The sequence below is a fragment of the Musa acuminata genome, chromosome BXJ1-4 (genome assembly GCF_036884655.1).
Source record: "Musa acuminata AAA Group cultivar baxijiao chromosome BXJ1-4, Cavendish_Baxijiao_AAA, whole genome shotgun sequence".
In the NCBI taxonomy this organism is placed as follows: domain Eukaryota; kingdom Viridiplantae; phylum Streptophyta; class Magnoliopsida; order Zingiberales; family Musaceae; genus Musa; species Musa acuminata.
In genome coordinates this window covers 10,157,244-10,170,785 of record NC_088330.1, presented here as the reverse complement: position 1 = coordinate 10,170,785, position 13,542 = coordinate 10,157,244, and the positions used below count along the sequence as shown (strand labels likewise).

The window sequence follows — 13,542 nt, the reverse complement described above, 5'->3', positions numbered from 1 at the left end:
AGGATACAATCCCAAATTAACTAATAAATGGAATCAAAATTATGGGGAATAGCACACTGTTCACACCCTAGTGACTAACATGCTATTCACAATCTCAATATCTCTGTCAAATTAGGGGCAATAACATAATATCGCCAAAGTGCAGGAACCTCTGCATTAACTCCATTAGGATTTGTGTTTCGAGTACTCTTTAGTTACCTCAATAAACAGACATATCTGCAAGATTAAACATCACCGTTTACTGATTTACCAAGATGCAATCAACAAAGAACATATCATTAGTATTTTGATCATCACATAAAGAAAGAATGATTTAAGTTCAATTTTCTTCAGAAGATATCTACACTCTAGATACTTTATAGACCAACACGGTCAAATAACGGCGATAAGACGCAAACTTACAGCCTCTTGACCTCTAACAATTTTTTCTGTGGGGCATAATATATGCGTGTTAGTTCCCTTTTCAATAATGACAACATTGATAATTTGGTAGCACGGTGTGCTCGAAAAGAAGGTGCATGATTTTTGTCGATTACATTCAAGGGCCATACTGGTTGATGTCATAAAACTCGATGTTCTTGTACTTCTGCGATATGATTTCTGCCTGAACTTTTCTTGCTGTATCAGTTGCACATCCCACGAGAATTAGAATAGATGTACCAGCAAATCCACGGAAAGCAGTCAAGTGTGTCGTTTGTTCGATAACAGACGGGCCAGCTGCGAGCACTGCCAGAAAAGCTGAACCCAGTACTGATATCCGGCTAAGAACCTGCAGAAGCAATATATAAGCAAATTATATCAGCTATTATGGAGTTGCAAGTACCAATTCTGACTCTAGTTTATCAGTAGATACACTGGATCCATAAACCATTCTTCATCTATTTAGGGATTTCCAGGTAAAATTCAAAGTAATTAGCATTATACTATATCATTTGCAATACTTGCAATCACTTTGAATCTCTTAGTCTGTAACAGACTAAGAAAAACCCCATTGGGAAAGAATTCATATAATTAGATGTTAGAAGTGTAAAATCCCTGTCCTCACAAAATGGAGAGTATCCATTATCCAAAGCAGAAAGTACCTAACAGCCCACTTGACAAGTTCAAGCTGATATTACTGGACAAAAGCCCAGATGTCTTACTCTCAGAACACTATTAATATAACGAACATAAGTTGATACTTAAAAGGCTAAGTGCTACAGCAGAGAGCAGAGTACTGATTAAATATCAATCATGCCATGGGACAGAATAATGCTAGAATCTGTTTAGAAGTATGCAAGTATTATAAGGTTCAAGGTTTTGAATACCACTCTCAACACCATACTGGAATCTTATTAGACCAAAACATGCCATGTGAATTTTATCTCTATAACAAAAAAAGGAACATCTTATGCATATGATACAGCATATTAACTCATAATAAAAATGAACATCCTTACTGTTTTAAGAAAAGCAGCTGTGCTTTTTCCAGGTCGAACAAGTGGTATTGAAGCCCCCTGGCGCTTCAACTGCTCGCTCACATCGTCAGGGTCCAATTGTAGAAAAGTATAATAATAATTGAAAAAAGCAATGAGTAGGACGTTAGTAGGAAGATATAAAGGACCTGCAAGATATATTCTTATTAGAAGTCTGAATTTAGAAAAGAAAAATCTATTGACGAAAACATGATGAAGCATTTTATTTACATGATTAAGGTAAAATATCCTTTTGACTTTGGTTATGATACATTAACATGATCTATTCTACATAATCCTCATCTGATCTTTTAGTGGCTAATCAGATAACAAGCTTACCTCCTGGGTTCAAAGCAACTGCAGCCTTTTTAAGAGCAGTTAAACCAGTGAAGCGTGCCAGAGTGCCAGGTAAAGCCAAGGAAGAAGTTGAAAATATAATGGGCATCACTCCGGAGCTATTCACCTGCTTAAGAATATTAGTACACAGCCAATGCACTTTGCAAAATGAAGATGATAGCTTTATAGAAAAAAGAAAGAATTAAAGAAATACTGAACAATCATATAGATATTTTCAAGTAGAATTGAAGTAAACCCAACCAGCGCAAAAAAATAAAACCAACACTTTAAAGTAATTGAACAAGTCTTGCAGTTGCCTTAAAATTTGATCAGCAACTGCAAGTTTGTGTTGAAGTCAGCAGGTGCGTGTCAATAAGCAATAACGCTCATGTTTCTCGGGTCTTTGTGTTTAAGGGTGTTTTCAGGGATAGGAGTTGAACTTACTGGTCATGTCAAGGACCCCTGTGGTGTTCATTATTGGCTGACAATATTGTCATGGTTATCGAAAGTTTAGTTCGGATTACTTCTAAACTTATGAAGAATAGTCTTGGAAATTAAAAGTATTAAATTAAAACTAAATTCAAATATATGAAATGTAGTTTAAAACAAAAGAAATGAGGATACAATTAACATGAATGAACAACAAGTTTATGCAAGTAAAAGTCTTAAGTATCTTTAATTTATTATTCAACTGGATTGATGAAGATATTCTTCAGTAAAAGTCAAATGCTTAAAAAGAAGATGGATGTCAGAATTTATGTGATCATTGAGTTGTCCTTACATTGAAAGGAAATTTTTATAACAAACAAATATAAGTTCAAAATGCTTCCCAAACCATAATGTTGGGCAAATCATGTTGTTGGGTGGCGAAAAACAAGCACAAAGAATAGTGTAACTGAAATAAGACTATTGAGATTGATGTATGAAGTTATTATAAAAAAATAAGAATTATTCATTTCAAGAATAATTAGGTGTTACTTCATAGAGGATAAAATGCCATAAGATTGTCTATGATATGAACAGGTTCAAAAGAGACCTATAGATATTGTGATTAGACCGTATAACTCAATTATGATTAATGGTGTCAAGAGAGGTAAAGGGAAACATAAATAGATCTACTTAAGAACAATAAAAAAAATGAATATTCTTCATTTATTAGAAAGATTGCATAACACAAAGCTCACTGGCAAGAAAAGATTCATGGAATGTTGTTGTTGTTGAAGACTATAACAGCAAATAACTAACACTGTATTGAAACTTGAAAGTATCAAGCAATATACTTGGAGCAGAATAATGGATCAACAAGAAATATAACAAACCTTAAAAGGAAGATATGCAGATTTTTGAAGGCCCCCACTTCTGTATCTTGAAGCATAGTTTAGTGGGATCTTCCTTTCTGCTTCCTAGAAACCATTTATCAAGCTTTTCTTAGCACATAAAAGATATGCTATAAATTAGATAAGCTGAAAAGCGTTTACCTGGACATACACAATACCAAGGACCAATAGGAAAAATGACAAGGTAATCGTAGCTAGTCCAACGTAATTTCCATCTTGAAATGCCTGTGCAATTGTTCTGCCAAATGATGCAGGCAAGTATGATATAATGCTGGTGAATATCAAAAGAGAGGTTCCATTTCCAAGTTTCAGGTCGGATATTCTTTCACCAATGTAAGTTGTAAATACTGAACCGAGTGTCAACAATACCACCGATGATAGAACCCATTCCGTACTGAAGTCATTGACATATGGGCGAAGGTAAACTACTTGCCCAATGGCCTTGTGATAAGAAATACAAAGGCTTCAGCATGTAATTAATAACAAATCCACAATAAATCATGCAATGTTGCTCACTGATCCACATTAAACATTAATTTCATGTAGCCAACCAGCAACATGGATAATGTAGTAGTCTGAACAACATACGAATGAAGCATAATCTCTAAATTGTGAAAGGTCATGCTGAAGCAAAATGATACTCGCAAAGTTTTCATTGTGGTAAAAAACTGCAGCAACAAGTGAAGATTAGTACCTAAACCATGAAAAGAAATGTCAATTTCCACTAAAGGAATATATATTATATAACTTGTATAATTTGTATATTTAGGGAGGAAACACAAAATTATTCCACTCAAAATCAAGTTATTTATACTCCATATGTTTTAAACACAACACTTGCAGAAACTTCAGGATAGCTAAATTCATTAACATTTAATAGACATGTTAAAAGAGAACAACCAATCGAAACTCAAAGGCTTACACATTTTTTCCAGCGTTACACACCACCTAGAAAATCCATGACAATCAATCATTTTCATTAACCTATTTAATCCTTCTACACATTCTCTTACAGCAGCAAGGAGATGGATATAGTCTTCAAGGTTGGCTTTGTTGGTTATTGCATTAAAATAAATATCATGTCATTCTTTATCAGACATACAACAAATGTTTATTCCCTTTCAAAAGAACTTTGAGCTGATAATTGTCTTATTTTAAACTTAGCTTCTTTTTCTGTTAGACGAATACCCACTTTTTAAACATGGGATCACCAATTTAGCATTTATTAAGAGAAGTTATTAACATGTAGATAAATATGACATATAAGGATATATACTAGAAAAGCGTTTATTTGTTCTAATGGCATAAATCATTTGCAGTAGTTATCAAAGAATTAAATAACAAATTTGTTAAAGCATCCTGGTGCAGGGATGAACTGACATGGCATCTTGGTGTAATGTCCAAAATAATCATAAGAAAATTTACCAGCATGCAAAGTTCAATGTACTGTTGTAAAAGATGTTCATTAACACTAAACGAGTTTGATAAACAAGAAAAGTCTTTTATATGTGTATTGAGACTTGGAAGGAAGAATTAGCACATCGTAGAGACACGGTTGCATTGCAAGGGAAGCAATTAAGGATTAATTGAGATCATACTGTTGTATATACTATATAGCAGAATGAAGCCACAGTAGGTAGACAGATTTGGTGCTCTATTCAAATTTCTCAAAATAAAGAAAACCTTAGAACCTACAATGGAAATTGTGGGAGTTATTTTCTGGAGGCAAAAATGGCATTTTGTTATCTTCAATAAATCCAAAAGTCTGGCACCTAACAACAACGAGGCTTTGTGATTATGAACTGCAGGTATTGTGTGATAAAATAGGTACCTTATCTGATAATTTTGTTTATTGACATTTTCTCTTGATAACATGTCCTATTGAGAAAGAAGAAACAATGAAATCACAAAAAATTATTCCACTGTCTACAGTTCAGCTGGAAACATATTAGATACAGTGAGAATACCAAAATTATGATGAATTTCTCTACTTCAACTATGGCAACAAGCATTTGCTGATTATGGAGTAAGTTAGACATGAAAGAGTTCATGTAAAGAAAGATAAGTCAACTAAACCAAGATGAAATTGCTACTGAATCCATCAGTTTCAAGGTTCCAGTGGCTCTCACCTGGAACACTGCAAAGCCTACAGAAGCATAGCGTGTATACTGAAGAACTTTCTTCCTTCCTGCTTCTCCTTCTCTTCTCTGGAGATCTTGTAGCTTTGGATAGATTTGTGTAAGAAGCTGAAAGACAATCTGTGCATTGATAAATGGAACAATACCTAGGGAGCAGACACCAAGTCTACCAATTCCACCACCAGAGAAGGAGTCCAAGGTGCTCAATAGACTGTTCTGATCCAAATTACCAACAAAAGCTTCTCGATTCACTCCACCTAGAGGTACATATACTCCAAGCCGAGATAAAGTTAAATATCCTAAAAGCTTTAGGAATTTCCCTGGAAGAGGGCCCTTAAAGAAGTCACCAATGTCAATAGAACTATCCTCAATTGCAGCTGGAGATAAAAATAAGCAATTAGGTAAAGCAGAATTCTAAATTCACATACTTAGAATTTAGAAGTTCAAGACCAGTGTATGATAAAATATTGCAACAAAAGAGTGTTTCGGAACAACTTGCTCAAATATCTATAACTGTTTTAGTATTTCCTTTTGCTCATTGGCCATGTTCTTCTACATCCTGGAAGAACATCTATTTGGAAGAGAAAGACAGATAAAGGTTAAAAATGTTGACATAGGTTATTTACCATTCTTCTTTCAGTCATTAGCACACCACAAATATCACAAAATCTGGATATATTTCTACAGGCAAAGGGTGTCTACGTAGAAATCAGAGATAAAATAACCCAAAAGGCTATATGCTGAGCTGAACTATACACGAGTTAAATCTGTTGCAACAGTCTAGAGTTAGTTACTTGTTCAACTGAAGAAAACAAAGCATTAAGTGTCTCTCTTTATAATCCAGTCAAGTACATCATCATTTTTTTTTTACTTTTAGTATAAAATAAACAATAGCTATGATAGAAAATTACTAATTAAGAAAAAAATAACCTGCCACTCCTCGTTTTGAGGAAGATTTATCCTTCTTTGAACTTGCTGTACTTTCAAATGTTTGGGAAAAGAAATCAAGAACACTTTCCCACAAAGCACCAAGGCCCAAAGAGCTCTCCTTGTTCAAACCCAACGGATCAAAGACAGAGAAATCAGATGGTTGAATGCACCTGAAAAGAGCTCTGATTAGCTGGATAGAACAAAGCTACAAAGACCCAACAAAATAAATCAGATATATTAGGTTCCAATTGGCTGCAAAGTTGCAACCCAGTGCACAAGTAGACGCTTGAATTAACATGATATAACTATCATCATTAAAACAACAACAACAACAACAGCAAATGAGAGCTTGCTTGACTGCTTATCTAAAAAAACTTCATAGTAAAAAAAAAACAGAAGTGATTTCCGATTATGTATTACCAAGATATAAGGAGGTTCAGTGAGGTTGCACCCTCACACGTTTTGCCTGAGAGACTATATCTATACGTCAAGCTTCGGCACTTTGGTGAAAAGGACCAACCTACCATGAGGACAAAGCTCACACGCTACACTAATTCTGAACCAAAATATGGACAAATCACCATATCACAACACAAGTAGAACAGGACCTTATATGGCTTGGACCATGGCAAGCCCAGCTGTTGGTACAAGCTAAATGGTATTCTAGAATAGAACTGCATATCCTCAAGCAAATAAGAAAACTGAGACATTCATGCACAACGTTTCCTTTCAAGGCAAATAATAGCAACAAAAAGCAAGTGGTTTTTCTTGCATGGTACAAAGAATATATTTGCCTTTTTAAGGCATGTTTGAAGGCCTTCATCTAATATCCTTGGTTAGCCATAACCCTCTCACTATTTGAGTTCATGGAGGAGAAGAATGTGAAAAGTTGGAGGCATTTGGATCATATCCAATTAGAATATTTGCGTGCAAACCATTCAAATATGAATTTGTTCCAAGATGATTTGATCCATCACATTGCTATATGGACAAAAATAAAAATATCCCAATTATATTGTCACTACTTATATTTGCGTTTTATCATCAAATTGGACCTTACCAGCAAAGGATTGCTAAAGTTTATTGGAGGTTTTAGGTGCATCCTTGCTTGCAATTCCTGAGAGGCTGAGATATCCTCATTGGTTAGAAACATTGATAAAAAGGTACAAGAAAGGTTAACAAATTGAAGACTAATTCAAGATCATTATTATTCTTCTCCCAATACACAGAGATTATACGGCAAGAAATTGAAGACTAATTCAAGATCACTCCAATGCAACATAAGTTAAATTTGTAGATTATTAAACAGGAACCTTCAAGAAACCCAGAATAATGTGGATGGTATTTTGCAGCTAGAGGTGGATGTATGGGTGCAAAAAGTACCGCATCTGATTTCAGTAAAGCTTACAAGATTTTGGGGCAAAATCTCATGCATATAATTTGATGTTTCAGAAGCGAATTGGACATCAAGAACTTTCTATCAGCAAACAAAATCAAAAGGAAAATATAAGTATGAGTAAAATGGACAAATTCATCAAGCAACACATCAGAACGGAAACAAGACGGCAACTTTTTCGAACTTCCACGAAAACCAAGTTCCAGGACTGCTTTATCAAACTTCCATGCAAAGCTAAGAAAATATAGGCATCAGATGCTTCGATAATCATCTAAATTCGACCTCAAACAACCGGACGAAGAAACAGCGGCGCAAAATCAGAGCTTCAACAATCAAGCAAAGAATCCGCAATGAAAACGAATTGGGTCACCTGGAGCCGTCGCTGAAGTTCAAACGGAGAGTGTCCCAGGGAACGCTTCGCCGTCGGGGCTCCGCGTCCGCCGCTCCGGAGGAGGAAGCCCTACAGGGACCGCCCCGGGTCCTCGCGAAGGCGAGGGAAGCCGCTCGAGAGCGGGCGGAAGGGAAGGTGGAGAAGGGAATGCCATGGGAAGGGGCACTCAGTAACTCCCGCGCGGATAAGAGCATCGCGTCGCCGACACTACCGTTCCTCTCCCTCGAAATAGAGTTTCCCCGGGCCAACGCTATCTTCTCACACGGGCCATAGAAAAGAAGGCATCACTGTAGTAGAACGAAGGGGAGGGAAGGGGGCATGTGATGAACGGTCGTGATCTTATCCCTCTCACTCTCTCTCAATAAGAAGTTTGATTGATTTCGCGTCTAATTCGACTTCAAGTTGGTCAATCATCCCTTTACTCAATGCCATCTCTTAAGTCCTGCCTATAATTGGCTCAGATTTCGAGTCAACTCGGTGATCGACTCGGTCACTGAATCGGTCATGAGTCGCACATGCTTTGGATCTGCTTCACTTATAGATCCGTTTGAAGTCGGTGTCGGATCGCACATGTTTCGGATCTGCTTCACTTGAAGATCCGTTTCCAGTTGAACTAAACGATTGCCTTACCCGACGCGGCTTATGTATCTCCTCAGTCTCCCCATCGTCTCTCTCTCTCTCTCGTCTTCCGATCTCTCTCCCACTCGACGTGTTTGGCGTCGCCGTCCGCGGTCAATCCTCCTCTGTGCCCTCCTCTCTCTCTATCTCTCTTCGGGCAAAGATGAAGCAGTCGGTGAAGTTCATCGCCGACCCTAGGGCACGGCGCACCGCGTTCAAGAAGAGGAGGGCCTGCTTCGTCAAGAAGGCCTCCGAGCTGTCCACCCTCTGCCCCACCAACGTCGCTGCCATCTCCTTCGCTCCACGCGATGGACCGGAAAGAGGTGGTCCGCATTATCCGCCGCCTCCCTAAGTACGGCCACGGCGCCGCTCCCGGCATCAAGAAAACGCCGAAGATCGAGCCCCCGAAGGAGGTTGCCGTCGACCAGGCGTGGGACGACGAGGGAGCGCTTTGGACGGTCGTGAGGTCCCTGCTGGAACCAGAGATCCTGGCCCTGAGAAATAGCGGAACTAAGCTACCGGAATAATCGAGCCCCCATCGCATCCTAGGGCTTCAAGACCCTCCTCCTCCTCCTCCTGCCGCGGCAATCGCCGACGATGCCTCCGATCCCACTGTCATGAGGATTCACGAGCTCCGGAGTATGCCCGATACCTTCCACAGGGACGATGAGGCCTCCTTCGCTGAGTTGCTGTACCTGATGCAACAAGCGTAGACCAGCAATATCTGCAATAACTTCTTCAGCCACAAGCAAAAATGGTTTTTTTTTTCTTTTTATTTGTGAAAAAGGTGGATACACAGTCAAAATCTGTCCTCTGATTTCATGAGCAAGAAAATCAGCTGCTTTTCAAACAAAAAAAATCGTGCAAACTTTTCCTGACATCTATTCAGCAATCACAGTGCTAAATAGATGGCTTGCATACACCATTGTTTCATACTTATTTACATCTCTGTATTTCTTTACATATAAATTAGCTCAAGATATGATAAGATTTTCTTATGCATTATGTCTTTCAGAAAAGAGTTCTTGACAGCAGTACCCAAGTTTTGGCTTTTAGACGATGGTCACTGACACTGGCTAGTTGAGAGCTGCTTTCATATGTTATTACTTGTCAATCAGTGCCATCTTGTGTTTCAATGGATCATAGAGGAATTCTCATTTGTTCATCTCCGTATAAGTCCATTTATAAGAGCTTGATTATCCTACTTTACTTTGATCATATGTTCTAATTGTTCATTTTTTGGGTTTTGAGTATGCCATCTTCAATTCTATCACACTCACTTTTGCCATGAGCTCAGGTATGTATTTTCATATTCATCTACCAAAGTTATATATTTTTAAATGTTTATGTTGGCCTTTATTCTGAACTGTAACTTACATCGTCTTACATTATCTTGGCTTTTGCAGTAGTTTGACTAGTATCATTTTCAATTCTGGGCTTTTATTCATGACTGTCAAAATTCTGGCACCAAGACTCTTCTATATTGGACACCAAGACTCATAATTAACCTTACCAACTTCAACTGAATGAGCTGTGCCAAATGTATTTCTTGATATAAAATTGTGCATGCTAATGGTTAAGGGAATCAGAATTCTATTTTGTTCCTCTGGCTGAACAGGCCAATTAATCACACATTATCTTTTGGTGCTGATCATTGAGTTGTAGTTTCATGAAAAGGTTTAATGGAGGTGAAGTCCTATAATATTATGAGAAAAATGAGACCACGAAAAGTGAAAAACTGATTTGAATTAGCTGTAGCAATATGAATCAAGTATTACTAAATGTTCTCTTTCTTAAGGATCAATTTTCCATTGGTTTGGACTGGCCATGCCTTATGCATCTCATTATCAAGAGTCCCAAGTTCTACTAAACCAAGTTAGGATTTAGGTTGAGTCAACTGAGGCCAACCTTATACTATCGGATATTATCTTTATGATATGAAGAGATTTATAAGCATATATTGAGTAAAAATGAAGCCTATGTGTTGCACTAGAGATGCACTAAACTATTTCTTAAAATCTAGTTTAGCATATCAAATTTCTACAGGTGGCAAGGAGCTTATTGTCCAATTTTGCTCTGAACATCTGTTTTAATTGTTCATTTTGCCACATTTAATGCAGGTATGTCTTTGCATATTCATCTACCAAAGATTGCTATTTTGAGTGTTTATGCTGGCCTTTACTCTAAACTACAATTGGCATTGTCTTGGCATTTAATGTAATTTGATTAGAATCGTTTTCAATTTTGAGCTTTTCTCATGATTGTCAAATTTTGGGACCTAAAATTTACATTGGTAATAAACTGGAAAACATCTGTTGGAACAACAAGCTTCAGTCAGAAGCATATACATGTGCAGTTTATGAAGTTGCCCATATCGGAAGTTTGTGATGAATTGATAAATTATCATAGCAATAACCATAGACCTTATTTCTTTTTTTTATTTTTTATTCTTTTTTTGGACACAATGGCGGCATGGCCCACAATTAATCAACTTTAACTCAAGGAACTCTGCCAAATTTGGTTCCTGACATAAAATTGCCCATGCTAATGTATGAGAACCAAAATCCTATTTTGATCCTATGCTGAATTGAGTAACTAGTCACATGTCGTCTTTAGGTGACAAAGATTGACTTACATAATTCAATGAAAAGGATTTAAGCAGGCAAGGTTCTTGAATATATATATGAGAAAAAGTAGACCACAGGAAAGTGGAAATCTGGTTTGAATTAGCTGTATCAATATGAATTGAGCAATTCCAAAAGGAGAATTAGATGTAGCTTTTCTCCCTTATTTGTGTATGCTCTTTCTTAGTTGGCAAAGTTCAATCTTAGCCAGAGCATCATCTTACCTCTCAACTAGAAAGTTCAATCTTAATCTTATACATTAGAACTTTTGAAACTTTTGCAGAGGCATGTGGTGGACTCTTGTATCTCAGATTTCCAATCTGGGTTGAGAGATAAAAGCTGGATATCAATCTAAACAGGGACTTGTCTGCGGAATTTCAACCTTTCCGGTTAAGATCACATGATGCTGATTGAAAGAAGGCTAAACCGAGTCTATGTTTCTTTGTGAGACACATTAAGTGGCAGTCAGCCTGTACCTTCTTCTGCAACAGAATGAAATGTAGAATGAAAATATCATGGGTCCTTTTTCGTCAGACAAAAAAATGTCACTGGATGCAGTTGTGCTGTTCATTTTTGTGCAAGGACTGAGAACTACATCATCATAAACAAATTACCCACAAGTTTCTGTTTATTAAGATGTTTTCTCCTGGAGCTATATCAAAGAGGGCAGAACAAGTTTCTGTCAAAGGAATGAAGCTGTTCTTATGATAGTTCCACCTTCTGACCTTCTTCTACTAAATGCCATTGGGCAAGGCGCATACTCCAGCAAGCCTAGATGGAATTGTGCTGAGATGCGAGGAGACTTCTCAGTCAGTGTTCAAATGAGAGCTGATCAAATATGTCGACCCCAGAATTTGTTTCATGGCCTGAAGAATGGCTTGATTACAGAAATTTATGTTCTTCAATGGTATTTGGCAGAAAAATATTGTCATTGGTATTATGTTATATTCTGGTGCTGTTGTGAGTAAATTAGACATGACTGGTGGTTTTGGTTTAAATTGGCAAGCTTCTTCATAGTTCACAGAGTAGGTTTTTATCACTTATCTTTTGAACACTCCACTTTGAATCTGAGCACCATCATTCCAGTAAATCTGATGGTTGACATCCAACATTTACTGGTCATTTACTGGTCATGGCAAACCTCTGATTCCACAAAGCTTTTGGTATGCTTTTATCCTATATTGATCATTTAATATCTCTTCGATGAAAGTTTTTCCTGTATCTTTTTCCTGACATTGTGGTAAACAGAGTGAGCAGCACATATTTTTATCTTATTCTTCCAAACACCTCAATAACAAGGCCAAGAACTAACTATCACACATCTCCTAAATGTAAATGATGCTTCTTGTTATCCACTTCATACTTTGGATAACACAGGGTTGACCGATGGATGGATGGCTGCATGATGATATGCCCAAACATAGTATCATAGTTGAACCCATCAATGTTTCATCATGAGAAGATCTTTACCGAATGAAGGGTTTCTTGTGGCCTCGAGATGTGGCCTCGAGACGTACGAAATTGGCTTCGATCCTTTCCTTCAAATAAGCACTCGGTCTTCCATCAGCCTGAACATGTCAATCACTCGGTTATAATGACTGGAGAGAGGGGGAGAGAGAGAGAGAGAGAGAGAGAGAGAGAGAGAGAGAGACCTGAATCACTAGAGAGAGGAAGACTTTTCCGAAGCTAGAAGTGATATTGGCTGTGAAGATCCTGAGATCAAGAGACTCGATAACCCCAAGCACCATAACAATGGCATTCCACTTCTTGTTGCAAGTGATGCTAACCAACGAGATGCCATTGCCCATCTCTGCCACGCTAACCTGCACACAACCAGAGACAAAATTAGTCGACAGTACTTCACAGCGCTCTTCTAAGTTCTAATGCAAGTTGACGTACTTCCATCGCTTCGATTGGTGACATCGATGCTGCTCTCCTCCTTTGCATCTGTGCATGGAGAAGGTCTTCGTCCTTTATGCCATGAGGTGGTGCAGTTATCTGTTTCGGCGACTCCAGCTCCGATATCTCTTCCACCAGCGACCTCTCTTGCTCTTGAAGCTCTTGGATGTAGTTGATCGCGTCGAGGATGACCGACGTCTTGTTCATCTGCACTCCAAACCCAACAAAATCACTGGTTTTGACCGGATGAAACGATTTCACGCATGCATGTGTGCCTGCCTCTCTCACCTTTGTGATGTTGGGGACTACGCTTCGGAGATCGTAGAGCGTTTTGTTGAACTTCTTCCTCCGTTCCCGCTCCGCCATGATGTTCTTCGGTAGCGTCGACGACGTCGACTGAGCAGCCATGTCTGGCGAGC

The 13,542-nt window shown here is 38.0% G+C and overlaps 2 protein-coding genes across 2 annotated transcripts; both read right to left on the bottom strand.

Moving 5' to 3' along the window:
• Positions 1 to 255: 255 nt before the first annotated feature.
• On the bottom strand, positions 256 to 8,246 carry LOC135583405 (preprotein translocase subunit SCY1, chloroplastic-like). The gene is made up of 8 exons (XM_065165714.1): positions 7,962 to 8,246; positions 6,196 to 6,365; positions 5,257 to 5,642; positions 3,269 to 3,568; positions 3,110 to 3,193; positions 1,794 to 1,917; positions 1,440 to 1,603; positions 256 to 769 (listed from the first exon to the last, which is right to left on the bottom strand). The coding sequence occupies exons 1-8, from the start codon at positions 8,174 to 8,176 to the stop codon at positions 539 to 541; spliced, it is 1,674 nt and encodes a 557-aa protein (XP_065021786.1). The 5' UTR covers positions 8,177 to 8,246; the 3' UTR covers positions 256 to 538.
• A 3,256-nt stretch (positions 8,247 to 11,502) lies between these two features.
• LOC103981690 (transcription factor bHLH35-like) lies at positions 11,503 to 13,542 on the bottom strand. The gene is made up of 4 exons (XM_065165713.1): positions 13,412 to 13,542; positions 13,124 to 13,330; positions 12,877 to 13,047; positions 11,503 to 12,792 (listed from the first exon to the last, which is right to left on the bottom strand). Exons 1-4 carry the CDS (start codon positions 13,529 to 13,531, stop codon positions 12,691 to 12,693), a joined length of 600 nt encoding a protein of 199 aa, XP_065021785.1. The 5' UTR covers positions 13,532 to 13,542; the 3' UTR covers positions 11,503 to 12,690.